Here is a 23,168-nt window from a genome sequence, read left to right as displayed (position 1 = left end):
TGTTAGTCTCTAAGGTGCCACAAGTACTCCTGTTCTTTTTGTAGATACAGGTAAACACAAATGAATACTCTTAGCATCTATCCATGATTTCTGTTACCACAAATAAATGAGTTGATGATTGCTAGTCTAGTACATCTCTTTGAAATTCTCATGCAAGTAGATTGCCTTGATTACAATTATAATGCCTTCTGTTAAATGCTTATGGGTCATACACAGGTTGGCTGGTCTGTCAGTGTCACAATATTGTAAAGGGTAATTCAAGGCGGAGTGGCCTGTTAACACTTCTGCACTCATAGGACAAAAAGAGGGGGTTAATGAGTGGGTTACAGATTGTTGACATATCTTCACTGCTACAATGATCAATATCTACCACCCCACATTGGAACCCAGACCAGGTATCTTCAAACAACTACAACCCATACTCGATGGGGACCCCATCATGAAAGATATCTTTCCTGAACTCCCACTTTTGGCCTTCAGACAATTTCCCAACCTTTCCAAGGTCATCACCAGAAGCAAGCTCCCCACACACCAGGACACACCAATTCAAAGTAGCTTCAGACCCTGCCAGGACAACAGATGCAAAACCTGCAGACATATCTCCACTGGCATAGTGATCAACACCCCAGACAACTCAGCTTTCAAGATCCAGGGGGGAGGGATAACTCAGTGGTTTGAGCACTGGCCTGCTAAACCCAGGGTTGTGAGTTCAATCATTGAGGGGGCCAGTTAGGGATCTGGGGCAAAAATTGGGAATTGGTCCTGCTTTGAGCAGTGGGTTGGACTAGATGACCTCCTGAGGTCCCTTCCAACCCTGATATTCTATGATTCTACCTATGCCTACTAAAACATGTGGTATACCTCATCTAGTGCACTAACTGCCCCAACAACTATGTGGGTGAAACCATACAAACACTATGATCTCAAATTAACTCACACAGGAAAATGATAACATACAAAAATACCCTATCATCTATGGGTGAACGCTTTTCACAAAGCTATCACTCCATATCTGACCTCTCCAGCCTCATCCTCAAAGGAAACCTTCACAACACTTTCAAAAGATGAGCCTGGGAGCTTAAATTCATTACACTGCTAGATGCTGAAAATCATGGATGGAACAGAGACACTGGATTTATGGTTTATTACAACAATCTGTAATCCACTAACCCCTTCTTTTGTCCTGTGACTGCAGAGGTTTTAACAGGTAAGGCCACTGTACCTTGAATAGTCCCTTACAATATGTGCTAACTACTTATGCTAAACAATCTGTTCCACCTTGCATTTTGCTGTGATGCTGGGAGTTCCTTTCCCAGACCTGAAGAAGAGCTCTGAGCTGCTCGAAAGCTTGCCTCTGTCTCCAGCAGAAGTTGTTCCAATAAAAGACATTACTTCACTTCCCTTGTCTTTTTCATATCCTTGGGACCAACACAGCTACAACTACACTACATATAGAACGTATGTTATTCAAAAAATATTACAGAACCGTTCCAAATCTGTCACAATACTCACATTTATCATGTTGCCAAACTATTCTTGAGGAATGCAAGTGAGAGAAGGGATATGGTGATTTTAATAGTGTACAACTCAGCTAAACCTGAATGGAATTCCATGGGACAAAGAGAAGGCAGTTCTCTAGGCCAACAGCTTTTTGCATGCAGAATTTTCAGAGGCCTGTTGCAAACAAGTGAGATGTTAGAGCTTCTCCAAAAAAGGTTTTAGTAAATTTTTATAATAATGGAAAGTGTTAGACAACCAAAATCAAGGTGTTGCTACCAGCTTCCCCTATAATTATGTACATATCCCAGAAAATGTTTGGTAACTACATTCAGTAAACAGAAAAACAGAATACATTTTATGCCAATATTCTTTGTAAAGAACCAGAATGCATTCAAGTCCTTCTCTTTCTCTTAAACAAATGAATACACTGCCACTTACTACCCTCTGCCTTTCCTCCCAAAAACCCTTGGACATAGGTTATTTAAATGAAGACCACATCTTCATGAAGCAAAGAAGAAAGAAAATAACCATAAATACAGAAAAAATAACAATTTTTTTTGACTCCATGGATTTAGCAAGAATGAGACTAGGGTTGCCAACTTTCCAGAACTGTCCTGGAGTCACCAAGAATTAAAGTTTAATCTTTAATTAAAGATTATGTCATATGATGAAACCTCCAAGAATACATACAATCAAAATTGGCAACCCTAAATAAGATATTAACAGTAAAACAGTTTGTGTACTCCAGAGTCCTCCAGACTGTTTGAAGTTTGACTACATGATTTGTAGAACCTACATTGTCCCCTCCAGAGCAGCTGTGTTTTGAAGCCTCATACTGACCTTTGTCATAAGTGCTAAAAGAGCTGTCTCAACATATTTATCCTAGCATTGATTGTGACCTGAAGGACTGTTGTTAGTGACTTAATGTTAGAACTGCTGGCCTTGTCCTACAGCAGTGGTCATCAACTGGTCGATTGCAATTGACTGGTCGATCCTGGGGACTCTCCCAGTCGATTGCGATCTCCGGTGGTGTAGCGGGGCTGCCACTAAAGCAGGCTTGCTCCCTGCCTGCCCCAGCCCCATGCCACTCCCAGAAGTGGCCAGAGCGGCCCCGTGGGACGAAGGGGTAGGGTGGGTCTGGGTGTGCTGCTCCTGCCCCCAGCAGCTCCGATTGGCTGGGAATGGGGACCTGTGGCCAATAGGAGCTGAGGGGTGGTGCCGGCAGAGAGGGGCAGTGCGCGGAGCCATGTGTCCCACCAGGAGCCACAGTGGCGCATCAGCCCCTTCCGGGAGCGGCGTGGGGCTGGGGCAGGCAGGAAGCTGGCCTTAGCCTCACTGCACCGCCAACCGGGAGCAGCCTGCAGTAAGTGCTGCCCAGCGGGAGGCCACACCCCAGCCCCTCCCGGAACCAGCACCCCAAACCCCCTCCTGCACCCCCTGCCCCAGCCCTGACCCTCCTCCCAGAGCCAGCACCCTATACCCCCTCCTGCACCCTGAACCCCCTCCTGTACCCAAGCCCCGGCACCAGACCTGACCCCCTCTCAGAGCCAGGATCCCACCCCCCCCTGTACCCCAACACTCTGCCCCAGCCCAGAGCCCCCCTCCTGCATTCAAACAACCTCCAAGGGCGGGGTAGATCCTGGTTTGTCCTTAAATTCAAAAAGTGATCTTGGGTGTAAAGAGGTTGCAGACCACTGACCTACAGTATGTTACATGGTAGCAGTCCACCTTTTGGGACCCATGAGCTCGCTGTGTGATGCTGTGACCAAAGAAGCTAATGCAATCCTGGGATGCATAAACATGGGAACGTAAAAACATAAGAATGGCCATATTGGGTCAGACCAAAAGTCCATCTAGCCCAGTATCCTGTCTTCCAACAGTGGCCAATGCCAGGTGCTGTAGAGGGAATGAACAAACAGGTAATCATGAAGTGATACATCCCCTGTTGCCCATTCCTGGCTTCTAGCAAACAGAGGCTAGGGACACCATCCCTACACATCCTGACTAATAGCCATTAATGAACCTACTCACCATGAATTTATCTAATTCTTTTTTAACCCTGTTATAGTCTTGGACTTCACAACATCCTCTGGCAAAGAGTTCCACAGGTTGACTGTGCGTTGTGTGAAGAAATACTTCCTTTTGTTTGTTTTAAACCTGCTGCTTATTAATTTCATTTGGTGATCCCTAGTTATGTTATGGTTAATTTAATTATGTTATGGTTTAATTTAATGGTTAATTTAATTTTATGGTTAATTTAATTATGTTATGGTTAATGTTAATTTCATTTGGTGATCCCTAGTTGTGTTATGAGAAGGATTAAATAATACTTAATTATTTACTTTCTCCACACCAGTCATGATTTTATAGACCTCTATCATATCCACCCTTAGTCATCTCTTTTCCCAGCTGAAAAGTCCCCAGACTTATTAATCTCTGCTCATATGGAAGCCATTCCATACCCCTGATCATTTTTGTTGCCCTTTTCCAATTCCAGTATATCTTTTTTTAGCTGGATTGATCACATCTACACATAGCATTCAACATGTGAGCATACCATGAATTTATATATGATATTTTCTATCTTATTATCAATCACTTTTTTAATGATTCCCAACATTCTGTTAGCTTTTTTGACTGCCGCTGCACATTGAGTGGATGTTTTTAGAGAACTATCCTCGACTCCAAGATCTCTTTCTTGAATGGTCAGAGCTAATTTAAATCCCATCGTTTTATATGTATAGTTGGGATTATGTTTTCCAATGTGCATTACTTTGTATTTATCAACATTGAATTTCATCTGCCATTTTGTTGTCCAGTCACCCCGTTTTGTGAGATCCCTTTGTAACTCTTCACAGTCTGCTTTGGACTTAACTCAATTAGGAAGAGGGAGGTTATTTTACCTTTATATTTGGTAGTGGTGTGACTGCTGATGGAATACTGTGCCCAGTTCCACTGCGCACAGTTCAAGAAGGATGTTGATAAATTGGAGAAGCTTCAAAGGAGAGCTGCAAGAATGATTAAAGGATTAGAAAACATGCCTTTTAGTGATAGTCTCAAAGAGCTTAATCTATTTAGTTTAACAAACAGAAGGTTAACGGGTGACTTGATTGAAGTCTCCAAGTGTATACATGGGGAACAAATATTTAATAATGAGCTCTTCAGACTAGCAGAGAAACGTATAACATGATCTAATGGCTAGAAGTTGAATCCAGACAAATTCAAACAGGAAATAAGGTGTAAATTTTTAACAGTGAGTGTAATTAACTATAGTCCGCAATTAGCAAAGATCATGGTGGATTCTGCATCATTGGATATTTTCCAAAGGGATATTCTCTAGGAATTATTTTGAAGAAGTTCTATGGCTGTTTTATACAGGAGGTCAGACTAGATCATAATGGTCCCTTCTGGCCTTGGAATAATTTAGTATGATAACAGTGTTGGACTTCGTAGTGCTAAGCTCTGTCTGCATTGTTGACCTTTACACCAACGCACTCTTCTGAAAATGTTGACCTGACAGTTGAAGTGCAGCTGTGAAACCGGCCCTTCCTTTTTCTCCAAGGGCTATCTATGCTTTTCTCTAATGAAGTGTTGGGTATTACTGGCTAATCAGCAGATCCAGATCTGGCACCCTACACCGTAAATGTGGACAGCGGGATCCTGTTTGAGATTTTTGTGCAGCCGTGTTTGGGTTTGGATGCGCTATCAGTGCAAAGTGACACAGGCGCACGAACCTGTCTCGGGAAGCAGGCAGGACTGACAGCGCGGCCCCGCCCCCAGGCAACGTTTCATCTCCCCCCACCCCAGCAGTTCCCGCCCGCGTCTGAGCGCAGCAGCCACCGCGGAGGAGGTTTGTCCTTCCGCAGCCGCCGTCTACCGGGCGGCTTCAGCCAATCCGCGAGACTGTTTGGGGAGGAAGGGGCGGGAGCCCATCGGGGTGCCGCGGTCGAAGCTGGTTACCGCTCCGTAGTGCTGGTGTCTCTCGCTGCTGCCGTCATGGAGGATTTTTCCGCCAAGTTCGTGTCCCAGAAGATCAGTAAGACTCGCTGGCGGCCGGTGCCCGCTGCCGCCCTGCAGCCGCCCGAGCTCTTCGCTACCGGCTCCTGGGACAACGAGGTATCGGCCCCGGGGCAGCCCCGCGCGCTGCGCCCCCAAATCCCCTCCCGCCCCGGCTCGTGCTGCTGCCGCGCCCCTGCCCGTGTGGCCGGGCCCCAGTTCCTGTGGCCGTTACTCGAACGTGTGGCTCGCTCGGCTCTGCCTGGCTCGCGCCCTTTATTGCCCCCCCCCCCCCGGGCAGGCTGAGAGGCGGCCGAGCGGCGCGAGTGTGTAACAGCGGTACAAGCCGCGGGGTGCTGCGCCTCATGCTGCGGCGGTGCCCAGCGGGTCCCCCACCCTCAGAGCTGTGCCCGGACCCTCCGCCTCACCACGCTGCGGGGGGGGGGGGGGCGCTGGCGCTGGCGCTGCCTCTGGTGCTGAAGCGCTGGGACCTCCTCGAAGCCTCCTGCGCCGGGGCCGGCGTGGTTCTCTGTGTATTTTCAGGTTTCAGAGTAGCAACCGCGTTAGTCTGTATCCGCAAAAAGAAAAGGAGGACTTGTGCCACCTTAGAGGCTAACAGATGTATTTGAGCATAAGCTTTCGTGAGCTACAGCTCACTTCATCGGATGCATTCAGTATTTTCAATTCCTGGTAGGTTGAACAGAGACGTTCATCTTTCTCAGTTCAATAAATTGAGCACCATACATCGAGTTGTGTGAGGTTTTAAGAACTAAGCTCCTGGTTTCTCTTCATGAAGGCTAAAGCTCCTTGCTGGACACTGTGTGTTTGTTTCTTTGCCTAGTTCCACGACCAAAAATTCCTCTTCCTTTTGGTGTGTGCTGGTTGATTGGCTCTCTTCTCCTTAGAGAGAGCTACATTTAACTGGTTATGTAGATTCCATTAATTGCTTAGCATTTTGCAGGATTAATAAGCTGTGTAAGTACAAAAAAATTATGGTATGTTAATTTTCTCCAGGTGCTTTGAATGTATTTAATCTACCTCTATGAAAATACGTCAGCTTGTTTATTTTCCCAAGGTAGTCTCTTTGGGAAGAGAGAAAAAGTTGAGCTGACTTATTGTTTCTGGCATAGCTGTAGATGTGTTTGTTGGTCCCAGGATATTCGAGAGAGAAGGTGGATGAGGTAATATCTTTTATTGGACCAACTTGCTCAAAAAGACAAGCTTGTTTCTTTTACCAACAGAATTTAGTCCAATAAAAATGTTCTCACCCACCTTGTCTCAGCTGACTTATTGACAAGAGTGTCTTAAAATATTTTAAAATAAGCTAGCTTCACTCTTGTCATACAGGAAAACAAGATCTCTGTTTGGTCTGTTGGAGACTTTGGAAGTTTGGGTCCCAATGGGGAGTATCAAGGAGAACCACAGCTGTTATGCGATATCAGACACCATGGTGATGTTATGGACATGCAGGTAAAATAGTTATATTCAATGGCTGTTGTTTTTCTTTTTTTAATAAGGATTTAACACCACTTTTTAAGAAAATTTTAAGTATCAATAGAATATCAGAATATTGAGAATGAAATAATTTCTTCCTGGGGGTTATTGTGTAAATCAATTTCCAAACATCAGTTTTTGCATGTGTACATTCTGAGATTATCTAACAATGAGTAAGACTGCTGCAAATTCAAATCACTTGTGTTTCTGTGATAATGTCCTCAAACTGTAGCAAGCTTAAAATATTTCTTCTTAGTTTTTTGACCAGGAAAGAATTGTAGCTGCTTCATCAACAGGAAATGTAACAATTTTCCGTCACCATCAAAATAATCAGGTAAATAACTTGCTGTAGACATAACTTGCACTTGGTTTCAGCTGCTCCTTGCTTATAGTACAAATCATTTCAGTGTTAACAGACATGACTTCTAAGAACTATCAAAACGTGAAGCAAATGAACTCATGAGTACTAAAATCTGTAAAGCAAGAATTAGGCTAATTTTTAAAATATGGAGAATAGTCAGATAGTACTTATATAAATGGACCTGTAGTAACAACTGGGCTTACACATTTACCTAAATTGTGAACTTTATTGTAGAAAGTATGCATACGTTCATAAGAGATTGCAATAACCCATAATAACAAATGGTAATAGGAAAAGATATAAAAAGCAGATAGCATAACTAAATTAGTCTAAACAAAAAGGACAAGTTAACAAGTATAATTTTAACACAATCTTTGAATTATGTTCAACACAGAATGTAAAGCCAAAAGTTGTTAATCCAAAAATGGTGTGTCAAATACTAAGTCTAATTAATAAACAAAATAATGAGGGAATGGGGTATTCCACCGATTGTTCCCTTTTTGGGTCATTAAAAGAGAATTTTTTGTGTGGAAAAAACAAAAATAAAAACAGATGACGGCAACTGGAGCAAGCTCCACCATCATGGCTGTCACCCCCAACTGTCTTCTGCACTCTGGAACTTTTTTGTCCTAAACCTGAGGGATGTTCTGATCAGACCAAGCCAAAGAGAAGAATACTGATGACAACACCACCTCACTCAGTTCTAGCTGAATCCCAAACCCTACCTAGAATGAAATGGGATTGGACTTTGACAACCGCTGCAGCTCATCTCAATTAACCTCTTCTTTTTTCCCTGAAAGTTTTGGACTTGAACAACAGCAGCAACGACAGTTCAGACCATTTTAACCAGCTTCTTTTCTTTTCCCCCAAAAGGGAAGTTATTACAGTTTTTAATACCATATAAGAGACTGTCAAAGAAGGGGGTTTTCCTTTCTCCAGTTAAAAGGAAAGGGAGCAAGAAAGCTTGTTAAAATAAAATCCTTACTTAATACTTTACATTTCAAATGCTTTAACTGTTTTTCTGTCTCATGTATCTTTTAATAAAAGGTTAAAAGGATTTTTAATGGTGTGTTTGCCATGGTACTAAGCTGGTGTATGTATACCAAAACTCCAGGCCTTGTTTAGTACTGTTTGGTGTTGAATAGTGACTGGGTCATGTTAACATCTTTGGGCCCTTTATTTCATCTAAACCAATCCAGCGGACCTTACGGTTGTCTGACAGATGACTCATGTAGGATTATATGAAGAGCCATGTTCTAGACCAGGAGCGGGCAAACTTTTTGGCCTGAGGGCCACATTGGATTTCAGAAATTGTATGGAGGGCAGGTTAGAGGTGGCTGTGCTGCCCCCCACCACCCCATCCAACCCCCCACCCCCGTTCCCCGACACCATCCACACCCCCGCCCCCTGACCACCACCTCGAACTCCCCTGCCCTCTATCCAACACCCCCTGGCCCCTTACCGCAGAGCACTGGTGGCTGGCTGCCCAGAGCGTTGCACTGGTGTAGTGTAGTAAATTGCTCTCCATAACTGCTATCAGTAGCACATTCCTACATGGAGCACTACACTAGATACACCGGCAGAATGGTGTGCTGAGGCTGCGGGGCAAGGGCCCGGGCTAGACTCCTGGGCCAGGAGCTCAGAGGCTGGGCAGGAGGGTTCCACGGGATGTAGTTTGCCCATCTCTGTTCTAGACAGACTCCTTCCTTTCATGAATATGTCAGCAAATAGTCTGTTCATTGAATGTTTATGCATATATAAAAGTTACAATGGTATGTTACTTGATTCGTGTAGTAGTTGCCATATTTCTGAAAGAATATTGGCCTATTTGTTGTTTTTGTTTGTTTTGTTTTTAAAGAGAACATGTATGAGTCTAGAACTTAGATATAACCTGAATTTATAAAGCAAGTACACACTTAGCTAAACAGGATGTTTCGTAACTGTTGGATTTATTTCCTGATGAACATGCTGTCTGATAGAAAGACAGGCAATATCTGAGAACTCTACAGTTCCACCCGTAAATTAACTTTCAGTATTTGTTTTACTTTATTGTGTAGTTCTGAGAACAACTAAATGAGAGAGGGTTTTTTGGCAATAAATTGACTTCTTTACTGCCATAAACCAATTATTTGATCTCAAAAGTCTATGCTCAGTATCCAGACCTCATGAAGACCCTATATCCCTGATAAATATCACTGTGTTGAAATACATGTCTCTGATCATAAAAATAAATATGTAAATCGATTCAGTTTCTTGTCTGGCAGGATTCTTACGCTTTCTAGAGCTATTGCTATTCAACATGTCCCTGTTAGGAAGCTCCAGTGATGAAGCTGAGAAGAGAGCTTGGTCTGGTCCATCATGCCCAGAAGGATAGTGGCTGCAATGCAGGGTTGTGCATTGGGGATTAAAGGGGAATGACAGATCTGATCTGTAATGATGTGAACAACCCTTGAAATAATGTAGTGTGTGCCCTGGTTGTATCAGAACTAGTTTCTGATCCAACTTCTTTAAATATTTCAGAAGCTTTGGTCTCTAACAGCGTCACAGGATTGTTGGTTAGTACTATTGATAAATTCTCCTCTTTACTTCTTAGACTTTATCTGTAAACCAACAATGGGAGAGGGCCCATTACCATGTGGATCCAGATACACCTTTCTATGGTGGAGCGTCATGTACAGGGGTCATCTGCAACAACCCAGAAATTGTCACTGTTGGAGAAGATGGTCGAATAAATCTTTTCAGAGCTGACCACAGGGAGGCTGTGAGAACTATAGGTAGGCCAAATAATCCTTTTTAACAAATGTGGTCTAAAGAATTTCAGTCTCTACTCATCAGGTGACAGACCAAAAATGTAGGAATGTTTTTGTTTTATGTCTACCTAAAGGAACACTATAAATTAAAAAAATTAGCTTCTGGTACTATATTGGTCCTTCAGTTCTCTTGCCATTTTCTCTGGTTTTGCAATTACATTTTCTGTCTGTGGGGAAAACCCCATTCACACAAAAGAAACAACCATATAAGAAGTGAAATTTACAAAGTAAACAAACTGAAAAAGAAATGTTTCTCTAATCTTTCTGTTACAGTAATATTGAGTAAGTCCCCCACTTAAATGGTATCTAAAAATATTTTCAGGTTTTTTTTTTGTTAAGTTGATAACATTCTTTTACTTCCCAGTCAGTTCCAGCTGGACGTGGTATGTTTCACTTTTTATCTGAAATTGCACTGTTAAACAGCTGTTGTGATTCACCCCAGATGTAGTTGCATTTTTGGTAGATGAAGGAATCCAAACTATAATGAGTAAGCTAATGGGCAAAGTGTTTTTGGGATCGTCTTATGTGAAAGACACTATAGAAATATACAAGATGTATCCTAAAAATATGTGATGGGGATGGTAATGTTCCGTTGGGAATTCCTGTAAGAGATTTTTAATCTCTTCTAGACCGAGAATTCTATTTCTGTCTCTGCTATGGAACACGAGACAGGGTGACGATTTATAACAGACATCATATTAAACGTGTAATTGTTTTGTTCAGATGATTTAACCCACATAAATTCTGCACACTTAAAAAAATCTTACTGTTAAAAAAAACTGAAATATAGATATAGGATTATTTACCACTAATTCCTAATAAAAGGGGAATTTACTGTTTAGCTAATATGTCCAATATATGCTAAATAGTAAAGTGCTAAATTATGACAATTTGCAGTAAGTTCTGCTGCAGGGCATGCACTTAATATACATCAGAACACAAAAGGGAATAATAGGGAAATAGAAATAAAAGGGAAATAGTTTTTTATAAAGAGACAGAGTATGTGGGGAAAAGAAATAATGTGCCAGAATGTATTTTTTGTTTAGACTGTATGGACAAATTTCCTTGTCAGTGAAACTTGTCTTAAGTGACACTCAGTGGACGAGCAAAACTTGCTTCTCTAGTATGGATAGGGGAAATGAGAGGATATATCGGAATGGTCTCAAGATGGGGTTCCCTATAAGAAATAGCCTTCAGTGAAATTTCAAAGTGAAATACACACTAAATTAATATGCAATTGAAGTTGAACTTAATAAACTTCAATTGGGCAACTGTGCTAACTGCTGTTCTAATTTATTTATGAATAAGCACATTGTTCAGGAATGTAATTCCTCTCTATTTCTGATTGAATAGATTGCAAAGCTACTATCTTCAGAAGAAAAACTAGAGGGGAAGTCTATGTAAATATATAAAAGGCAGATATTAAGTCATGCTAAAAGGGTGCAAACTTTCTAAATTCTTCTTGTAGTTAGTATATGCTGAAGTTTTAATGGAATTGGCCTTTCCTGTGTTTGTGCAGTATGCACAAACTGTAGTCTAGTTCACTTTTAAAGAATATTCTCTGGTTGTCTACTCTCAGTTGAACACAAAAGAACACATTCATTTAAATGCATGCTTAACATGATAGCTATACAATTCAGGTAATCTCCATAAAAGAAAAATAGGGATACCTCCTGAAGAATTTTCGTTTCATCTTAAGCATGAATTAACAAGTACAATGCAAAAGCATCTAAAAAGGAGACCAGTACACCTTTTATACACAATATTCCATTACAGTAAAAAACAAAGTATGAGCAATACAGAAAACATAAGTTAATAAGGACACATAGCGTAAGTCAGTCAATTAAGGCACTGTCTTCTAAACTCCAAAAGAGTGACCAAATGCTGCTAGACTTGGCTTTCATCTCTGAAGGTAAATGATGGTGTTCGTAAAGCACTCTTGAAATATTTTAATGAAAAACAAATATTTTTAACCCTAACTATGGGGTTAACAATAGTGGGCGGTGCTTTTGTAGAGAAGACCTATTGAAGGACAGATGACCTGCTGGATGGGCATCCTGTAGGTGGTGGTGATTGAATAATAAGTCACCTATTGGTAAAGATTGATGAAATGGCACTGAAATCCTTTTGTAGACAGCTGCTTAATTTATCAAAGTAGCTGGAGTTGTGGCTCTTATGGAACACAGAATCACACTATGAAAAGCTTCACAGCCTCCAGTTGTGAAACAATGGACTTGGGATATACAATATATCCTTTTTGAAAAGGTCTGTTGCAAAGCAATGGCGCATGCCACAAACACTGACTAAATGACTTCCTTTTGTCAACCACTTGTAGTAAATCTTCCCAAGTCAAAAATTAGATCTGATTCTTCTAAAATAATTCAATTTATAAAGCACAGACCAATAACATGACTGTCAGTAACAAACTAGATGGTCTGTAGAGCATGCATATCTTTTCCTATGTACCTTCAAGTATTACTTAATTTTTTATAAACCCAGTAAAAATAAAATTAAAAATCTGGTTCAATAACTTTGTTTAAACAAACTCATAGTAGGGAATTCAGGTTAGGGAAATGGCTTCCTCGATAGACTTAGGGAGATGGTGTATCAATACAAACACATTGTGGACATAGAGGAAGCTAGAGCATATTGGAAAACTCTATTATATATAAAGGGGGAGGAAGGATGTTCTTAGCAGTGAGTTTCAAGAGCAGCTGCTTTGAAAACTGGTGAAGTTTAATCTGCAGACCATGGGTTTTTGACAGATAAAATGAAAATAGATGTTAATAGTGCAAGCACTTAGTTTGAAACATTTGTTGTTTAATCAATATTTTCCTAATCTCTTCCTCTCGCAGAAAACGCAGATAGCAGTACACTCCATGCAGTGACTTTCCTTCGCACAACTGAGATTTTGACAGTAAATTCAATTGGACAGTTAAAAATATGGGACTTCAGACAGCAAAGAAACGAGCCATCTCAAATATTTTCCTTGTAAGCTTTTTATTTTCAGCTTGTATTTTCCAGTAAAGACATCTTAAACAAGAAAACAAAATCTATTGCATATAAATCTCTTGGACTATACTTTCTTGATAACAGGTGATACATAATTGAATTTGGATATTGTAATTGGAGAACTGCAGTGTTTACATCTATAGAAATTTTTCTCCCATCTCCTCTGAATACAGTAGATTTCTGGTTAGGAAAACAGCATTGTGTAACACTTGGTACTTTTAGCCTTCAGAGTGCTTTAAGAACACTAATTCCCTGTGCTTTGTGAGGTAGGTAAGAAATTGAAATATAGGGCCTGATCAGAATCCCACTGATGTCAATGGAGAATCAGGCTTATCTAGTGGGTGAGTGACTAAAACTCCCTTTGCAGCCTATTGTGTGTTAGAATTGGAATTAGGAATGGACGTGTAACAACCCTTTGTAAATATAAGTTTATCTGTACTTCTTACCACAAAGCACCCTTACACTTCTAGTGAAATATTTATTAAGCTTTTGTAGGTGGTCAATAATAAACCGCAAGGTACAGAGCCTGGTGCCTGTCTAATTAGTGGTCAATAACTTAATAAAAAAAACAAGTTCCAGTGGGTGTTAAATTGTTCTAGCCTCAGTAGTAAGATACTCCTGGTAATTATACATCAAAATTGGTAATTATATTAATTATGATCAACAGTATAATACTTTGGGAGGGAAAAATGGTTTGAACAGGAAATTATTTTTGTTTTCCCCCTCTTCACAGGACAGGTGACAGAATTCCACTACACTGTGTTGACAGGCATCCCAACCAGCAGCATATTGTAGCTACAGGTGGCCAAGATGGAATGTTGAGTATCTGGGATGTTAGACAAGGCAGCATGCCAGTGTCCCTGCTCAATGCTCATGAAGCTGAAAGTAAGAACCTAAAGAGAAACAGATATTGTATCTCCAAATCTTGTCCAGAAATATTTAAACACTGCTTTTTTGTGTTATAGCTACTAAATGTGCGTTCATCGACACAGTTTGCTTCCAGGCTTATTCTTTGTCTAACAGGAGCTGGTTAATGTTGTATGTTATGGCTAACTAAAAGTCTAGTCAATCAAGAAATAGAATTGAGCAAGTGGTTTGTGTTTTGTCTAATGCATCTTATAATGCCTTTAAACATATATTGCTCTGTGTGTTTCTATAAGAATTGCATATTGGTGGTCCTTTGCTCGTGTAACATCTATTAACATTTGATAGGAATCACATAAGCACCGAGAGCAGGATTATAGTAATTGACAAATTTGAAAATGTGCAACTGAGTCAAGAGAGAAACTTAAAAAAATAGTTTCTAAAAATATTCTTTGGGATAGGTTTTTTCCGTTCGTTTTTGTGGTTGGGATGTACCCTCAAATGATGAAACATAACCACTTCTACTGGCAATTCTGAGAGCATTAACTATGAGGGAGTAGCTCTTTTTCACAACATTGTGCTGGAAATATTCCTTGAGAGTTGCAGAAATGTATTTAAAGATTTGGGGTAAAATTTTCAAAAGCACCTACGTCATTTAAGATCATAAGTCCCATTGACTTTCAGTGGGACGGAAGATTTTTGAGAACGTTGCCTTTTACGTCTAAATGTCAACTTAGACGGCAGAGGTTCTCAAACTGTGGTCCATTCAGGTGGTTTGCGGATAGTTCCCTCGAAGGTGCGCGCCTGGGCGGCTACACAAGAGAATGAAGGACCACCCACCTAATTAGTGGAGCTGTGCAGGTGTGGCTCCACTAATTAGGTGTCTGGACCCTGGAAAAGAAGTACATGTGAGGTGGCAGCCTTGGGAGGAATAGGGGGTAAGAAGAGAGGGGTGGGGGGAATTAGGGACTTGCAGGGCTGTGGCGGCCAGAGGAAGAAGTGACTTTCCCCAGCCCCAGGGCTGCAGCTGCCAGGGAGAGATGGCCCTCCTTTCTTTGTAGAACAAAACAAACATTAATTATTGTTGTTTTTTTAAAATATAGCGCTTTTATCCAAAGTGCTTTACAATAGCTAACGGTACAAATAACATTTAGAAAGATCATTAAGTGGTCTACCGAGACCCTCAGCAATTTTCAAGTGGTCCGCGAAAAAGAAAAGTTTGAGAACCACTGACTTACAGGGGAAAATGTACACTTATTACACTCAGCTTCTTAATTTGAATGGGGTGAGGCAGGGGAAAAGCTACCAGTTTTCTGTATATCCATTGCATTGAACGTATAACTTTGCCCAAAAATTCACACTAACCATAACTTTGGGGGCTTGCTTATTGATATATTAGCCAGGTTCTAGCTGTGGGTAGAGTGATGCATGTGATATTAAATCTACTGGCTAATAAGATTGCATGCTGTCAAGTATGGGAGACGGATACAAAAGTGTTGATGAGTCGGAGGGTACGGTCAGGTTGGTCTATGCTGCTCCAACAGCCCTCTTGGGGGCAATAAGTAAAGAGGGAGTTAGTGTGCAGATTGTGAAAGTATCAGGTTTATGCCTGTGCACCTTTTAGAAAGACAGTAGTCCAGTTCTTGGCTTCTGATGGTCCACCCCACAGAAGCCTACTAGCATCTTTTAGCAGATGACAGAACGAGGAGTAATGGTCTCAAGTTGTAGTGGGGGAGGTTTAGATTGGATATTAGGAAAAACTTTTTCACTATGAGGGTGGTGAAACTGGAATGCGTTACCTAGGGAGGTGGTAGAATCTCCTTCCTTAGAGGTTTTTAAGGTCAGGCTTGCAAAGCCCTGGCTGGGATGATTTAACTGGGAATTGGTCCTGCTTCGAGCAGGGGGTTGGACTAGATGACCTTCTGGGGTCCCTTCCAACCCTGATATTCTATGATTCTATGATCTCTTCCACAACTCCATCTGAGCTACAGTGAGTACTGGCTAGATAACCTGGCTCTGGTGGTCTTTGTCTTACCACTGATCTCAATAACAAGAAAAGATTATGCAAGTATAGTAGCGTTATTTCTCGCTTACATCTGCCCTGTCCTGGCATTCATTAACTTGCACTGGATTTCCCCCATTGGTGCAAACTAATGAGATTTTACTGTATCTTGCATTTGTTTTCTAACATTTCATGTGTGACACTTCATGAAAGTTGATACAATAGTATGGGTTCTCTTCTAATACAAATGGGTTTTAAAATATATTCCACTTTTAAGTAAGCAAATTGAATTTTGGTGTGGCAGGACACAGGTAACTTAAACATTAAGGTGAATGGAGGAAAGTGTACAGTCTTATGAAGTGTATATAGCTTAGTTAATGCATTCCTATTTTTGTGTCCTTTCCCCTTCTTGTTTGTTTTTTGTCTATCTAAATTTAGATTGTAAATTCTTCAAGACGGGGACCTTTTTGCCTTGTTTTATGAGGCACCTAGCACATTGCTGGGAGTAGAATAGATGATTCAACTTCAGATAGGAGAAGAGACCCACAAAACCAGGGGAAACAGTGAAACTGGGTATACATGATGCACAATATAAACCAGGGAGAAAATTCTTTAGTCTTTCAAATAAAGTAATCTCAGGTTTTAGAGTAGCAGCTGTGTTAGTCTGTATTTGCAAAAAGAAAAGGAGTACTTGTGGCACCTTAGAGACTAACCAATTTATTTGAGCATAAGCTTTCGTGAGCTACAGCATCCGATGAAGTGAGCTGTAGCTCACGAAAGCTTATGCTCAAATAAAGTAATCTCAGATATTATTTAGAACAGTGACAGTTAAAAGTTGAGTCAGTTATGGAGGTTAAGGCCAGAAGGAATCTCAAATCATTTGGCCTGACCTTCTGTATGTCACAGGCTATCAACACCACCCAGCAACTGTTAAACCCAACAATTGAAATTAGACCAAAGTATTACAGCTCCGAGGAGGCCAAGTTGTTGATGTGCCACAGGCAGAGAATAGGAGGGACTGAGGTGCACCAGTGCCTCTGCAATGACCGAGAAATGATTGCAAAAGAAGTGGGGGTTTTGTGTATGGGTTGTGTGGTTTTAATTTTGTTTTGTGTTTTTGGTTTGGTGGGTGTTAAGACAGAATGGAAGCTCTATAGACAGTTTAGTTCATCTCCAGTACATTGAGTGAGGAGTTACACTGAACACCTTGATTTGGAATTTCCTTGTTTTCTTGGAGAATCAAACTCTTTGATATTATTTTAATATAGATTTGTTTATATAATCATGGGTAATAAACATGAATTGCTTGACTTTTGTAGTGTGGGAAGTTCACTTCCATCCTTCCAACCCAGATCACCTATTTACATGTTCTGAAGATGGCTCTCTTTGGCATTGGGATACCTCCACAGATGTATCAGAAAAGCCATCTTTTTTCCATCAAGGTAAGTATTTTTGACGCAAACTTCCTTTTAGGAAGGTGAAGATCTTAGGCTGAGTTCATGCAGAGTAGTTAATTAATTGGCTTGAGGGCACTATTCCATACTCTGATCATTTATATTGAGGGCTGTTGAAGATGGGAGTATAATTATTTCTTATTAGAAAGAGATGGTCTTAGTGGTCCTCTTCAAGAGAATTTCAGGGCTTTCACTTGTTTCCTTAAATATTACCTCATATCCGATGTGAGTGCACTCACCAACAATGGGTCAAGGGGCACACCTAGAATTTTCACAGCTAAATCCAGTTCACTTTCCAAAAATCATAGCTTTATTGATTTGGAAGGGCACTAAATGCCATATAACTGCATATATCCTTGAGGGAGACTTAAAGAATGGTATGGATAAGATTCTGGAATACTGTAATAAGTACATAAGGAAACTGAACTATGAATAAGGGAACTGTCTGTCTTTTAACTGGACAAATATATTAGAGACTAAATGGAAGACTTTTTATATACCTGTTGAAGGAAATTGCTTGTCTAATAAACTAGACAAATAGGGCTGCCAAGCGATTAAAAAACTTAATCGCGCTATTAAACAATAATATAATATCGTTTATTTAAATATTTTTGGATGTTTTCTACATTTTCAAATATAATAATTTCAATTACAACACAGAATACAAAGTGTACAGTGCTCACTTTATATTTTTTATTACAAATATTTGCACTGTAAAAAGAAATATTTTTCAGTTCACCTCATACAAGTACTGTAGTGCAGTCTCTTTATTGTGAAAGTTGAACTTACAAATGTAGAATTATGTACAAAAAAAGGCATTCAAAAATAGAACAATGGAAAACTTCAGAGCCTATAAGTCCACTCAGCCCTACTTCTTATTCAGCCAATCGCTAAGAGAAACAAGTTCATTTACATTTATGGGAGGTAATGTTTCCTCCTTCTTATTTACAACGTCACCTGAAAGTGAGAACAGGCATTCACATGTAGCCAGCAATCGCAAGATATTTACATGCCAGATGCACTAAAGATTCATCATATCCCGTCATGGTTCAACCACCATTCCAGAGGACATGCTGATGACACTCATTAAAATGTGTTAATTAAATTTGTGACTGAACTCCTTGGGGGAGTGTCCTGCGGTTTTACCCACATTCTCCCATATATTTCATGTTCTAGCAGTCTTGGATGATGACCCAATACATGTTTGTTTTAAGAACTTTCACTGCAGATTTGACAAAACGTAAAGATGATATCAATGTGAAATTTCTAAAGATAGATATAGCACTCGACCTAAGGCTTAAGAATCTCAAGTGTCTTCTAAAATCTGAGAGGGACGAGGTGTGTAGCATGACTTCAGAAGTCTTAAAAGAGCAACACTTGGATGCGGAAACTACAGAACCCGAACCACCAAAAAAGAAAAACCTTCTGCCGGTGGCATCTGATTCAGATGATGAAAATGAACGTGCGTTGGTCCACACCGCTTTGGATCGTTATCGAGCACAGTCTGTCATCAGCATGGATGCATGTCCTCTGGAATGGTGGTTGAAGCATGATGGGACATGATGAATCTTTAGTGCATCTGGCATGTAAATATCTTGCGATTGCTGGCTACATGTGAATGCCTGTTCTCATTTTCAGGTGACATTGTAAATAAGAAGTAGGAAGCATTGCCTCCCATAAATGTAAACGAATGTTTCTCTTAGTGATTGGCTGAATAAGAAGTAGGGCTGAGTGGACTTGTAGGCGCTGAAGTTTTACATTGTTTTTGAGTGCAATTATGTAACAACAAAAAAATTACATTTGTAAGTTGCACTTTCACCATAGAGATCAAACTACAGTACATGTATGAGGTGAATTGAAAAATACTATTACTTCATCATTTTTACAGTGAAAATATTTGTAATGAAAAATAATAGAAAGTGATCAGTGTACACTTTATATTCTGTGTTGTAATTGAAATCAATATATTGGAAAATGTAGAAAAAATCCAAAAATATTTAATACATTTAAATTGATATTCTGTTTAATAGTGTGATTAAAACTGCAATTATCATGATTAATTTTTTGAGTTAAGTGCATGAGTTAACTGCAATTAATCGACAGCCCTATAGACAAATCATTGTAGGGGAAAACATATTTTAATGAAAAATGAGACTTAATACTAAGAAGGTCAGATTCTGCTGCCTTCTGTTTTCATTCTTGTCCTCATTTCTGGAGTACAAAATTCCACCTCCATGTAGAAACAAAACTCACAACATAGTGTTGATGTAAAATACACTGGAAATTTCTAGTACAAAACATTACTGTACCTAAAAATAGGGAAAATATTCAGATTTTCTTGTGAAGTAAACCCTCCTCTCTCCTGGGCTCAGAGGTTTGAGGGATTTCTATATCAGGGAAAGCTGATATAACTGAGACTAAATAATAAATCTAGTTGCACTCTGCTTCTCAGTTGTACCAGGTTTGCCTATTACATACCCTGGATTCTAAACAAATAGTTTTTCCCTCAGTCTATCTCTTCCTCCAATCTTAATCTTGTAATGAAATCATAATTCTGATTTTGTGAAATTTGTGACTGTTTCTTTCCATAGCAAAGTCAAAACCAGCTGTATCCTATGTAAAGGATAAACAGGAAATTTGGGGGGGGTGGGGAGTATGGGATGGGATGATTTGGATCAGTATCTTAAACACAAATCTAAAGCAGCAATAAACATAGGAAAATACCTTCTAAGCAAACTTCTTTCAAACTGAAATCAAGCTTGGATCTGTGCAAGTTAGTTAATCAGGAGGTTAATATGTTATTTCTCATTGTACCCTAGGAAGGTGATTCCTTACTGTTATGATGGCATTAGCTCTCAGTTGAGGGGAGATCTGGTAAAAAGCTAGTAACAACTAGCTATTCTGACTGACTTCTGTCAGTTAAATAATGCAAAATATTTTTTGGTCCGCTGGAGACTCATCTAAGCCCATCAAATCAATTCAATCTGAAACGCAGACTTTGGTATTCCACCATTTTCGCTGAATGCTTAATATGCCACCCCAATCCTGAATTAAAGTAAATAAAATCAAAGCTAACTGGTTCTTTTTTTTTTGTTTGTTTTTTGTTTAGGTGGAAGAAGTACTACACTTCTATCACACACTGCTAACCAGTCTGTAATAAGTGCCTGGCTAAGCAACAATCCTACCAAGGACCGCATGGAGATCACCAATTTAGTTCCAAATCAGACATTATCTGTGAATAGCTTGGATGTTTTAGGACCCTGTCTAGTATGTGGTACTGATGCAGAAGCCATTTATGTTAACAGGCACCTTTTTGCTTGAATATACTTTAAAGCGACACTCTTAAGTAGTTTAACTACCTTGAGAACTAGCAGGAAAGGTCCTGAGGATTCCAATTTTTTAAAAATGAAATCTTTTACAGAAGCCTGTAACATAGGGGCCTTTAATGCAGTCCTAGTAATGCAGAGGGAAAACAAGCTATATAAGGCTCTTGAGAACTGTTCCATCACCATTGATGCTTATGCATCCAGTGAATGAAATAGCATTTACCTTATGTTATGTAAGTGCACCCTTCTTTATTGCCCACTACCTTTTGCGTTTCTTATTTGGCAAGCAAAAAAACCAATCAGTAGGGAAATAAATTGTATTTTAAATGTTCTAAGGGTGTTACGATAGCTTTGAAGTCCCTTCATGTTCATGCTACTGTAATAACACTAAAGTATTCATTCAAGGCCAAAATTTAGGATTCTTATGTTCTTTTAAAGAAGAAATATTACTTTTTTTTATTTGAAATTTTTATATTTAAAGATCCCCAGACACTATTAGAAATGCAATTGTTATGCTGGTGCATGACAACTAGAAAGGGAAACAGAGTTAAGTGAAATGCAAAAAGGACTGTTTTAAATGGTGAATGGTTAAGTCCCATAAGAGTCTAAAAATCTTGAAGCTGTAGTAATCTAAGACAATGCTAACAACACTGATATAGGCACGTTAAAATTTGATGTGGACATTGTGCCTGTACACTTCTGATTTGTTGAAAAAATTGTTTATAAGTTAGTCTTTATGGGTGCTGGACAGACATCTGACAAGCATTATCCTATTAAGGTTAATTTCATATGATAAACAATTTTTGACAAAGCTTTAGTCATGAGTTTTGTCCAAATTAATGGAGTACTAAATCTAAGTGTTACCCAACAGCTATCATAAAAACGCCTAACTTTTCAATATTATTATTCAATACTAGCTTTTGTAACAAGGAGCCCTTTCTACAATGTTTTTAATAAATATTTTTTCCACCAGAATTTTGATTACTCGTTCTTATGCCTTAGCTTTTATTATAAAGTGAAAGATAATTTTGAATGGCCATTTTGTAGGAGGCTAAACAACTTATTTTTGGCTTAGTTTGGTATTACAATTGACTGATAGAAGTTGATCTTAATATGCACCATGCCCAGTTTAAGGTCCCACAATGTGGTTCCACACTGGAACCATGGGCCTCCTGCACAAATTACCTTGTGGGATTGGGACCTTAGTTATTATGCCCTAATAGCTTGACTTCTCACATGTGTAGAGCACCCTCTAATCCCATTGCAGTCCAATCAGTCCATGAGTACACTAGAATATCTTCATCTGGATACAATGGTGAGTAGCTAGCCTTTCAGCTACACAATGCACAGTCTGAGTGATCGCGTGGCTGGTAAGACTACAGGACAGGAAGTCACACAATCTGAGTTCTAGTCTGCTCATTTGCCTTGTGGCTCTGGGAAAGTCATTCTTTGCAATTTTATTTCTAAGGGAGTAATGCTTGAGGCTTAACATTTTGTAAATCAAGATGAACTGGCTGACAGGATAAAACTAAGAATCAGGAGACCCAAGATCCCAGTTCTGCCTGTGCTTTGTTGTGGGCAAGTAATGTAATCTCTACTTCAGTTTCCTTATCTGTAAAGTAAGGCTAATGGTTTTTATTCACCTTTTGTAAAGTTTGAGCTTTGTGGAGGAAGAGCTATGTAGGTGCCAAGTGTTGTGAGACAGTAAAACATTAACTCCTAGTAATCAGGCTCACTGTATCATGACAACTAATTTGTCAACTGATGCTTTTATGTTTGATCCATTACATACATATTAGGTGTTGCTACCTCAAAATGGTGATGTCTCTTGAAGGGTTGGTCCTGTCTACGCTCTGTGTGTGTTATTTCTTTTTGAACCAGTATATCTACATCACTGCACCTATATACTGGTGCAAACCCCTAATTTATACAAAATAGCACATTATAAACCATAATTTGTGCTGTTGTAGTTTACTCCAAAAGATGTACTTATATTAGTTGAAACGATTTGTTGGTTTGGTATGTCTATGCTATGAATCTTCATAAATCCCAACGGTGGACAAGACCACCAATCTAGAATCCAGACAGAGACCCTAGTGTAAGGGTAAGCTTCTCCGCCACCAAATAACCACAGGAAAACTGGAGTGTATTCTACGTAACAGGAGAGAGAATACATCACTTAAAAAATTAAATGTCTAAATTCTAATTAAAAAAGAAGCTGCCATCTTCACATAGGAAAGATCTGACTTGCAAAGCTGTAAGGCACATTCTTTTTCTGTTCTTTAAAAGTGACCTACAGAAAGGGGTGGGGGGGGAGGATGTGTTCTCTTTGGTTCTCTCTATGATGTA

The 23,168-nt window shown here is 39.7% G+C and overlaps 1 protein-coding gene across 1 annotated transcript; it reads left to right on the top strand.

Annotated features, from left to right (window-relative positions):
- The first annotated feature begins 5,409 nt into the window (after nt 1-5,409).
- On the top strand, nt 5,410-21,794 carry NUP43 (nucleoporin 43). The gene is made up of 8 exons (XM_048844273.2): nt 5,410-5,616; nt 6,844-6,966; nt 7,247-7,324; nt 9,945-10,125; nt 13,017-13,152; nt 13,907-14,058; nt 17,359-17,481; nt 20,603-21,794. Exons 1-8 carry the CDS (start codon nt 5,497-5,499, stop codon nt 20,812-20,814), a joined length of 1,125 nt encoding a protein of 374 aa, XP_048700230.1. The 5' UTR covers nt 5,410-5,496; the 3' UTR covers nt 20,815-21,794.
- Nucleotides 21,795-23,168: the final 1,374 nt, after the last annotated feature.

This window comes from Caretta caretta, chromosome 3 (genome assembly GCF_965140235.1).
Source record: "Caretta caretta isolate rCarCar2 chromosome 3, rCarCar1.hap1, whole genome shotgun sequence".
NCBI lineage: Eukaryota > Metazoa > Chordata > Testudines > Cheloniidae > Caretta > Caretta caretta.
The sequence above is the reverse complement of the archived record's forward strand: the minus strand, read 5'-3'. Positions and strand labels throughout refer to the sequence as shown.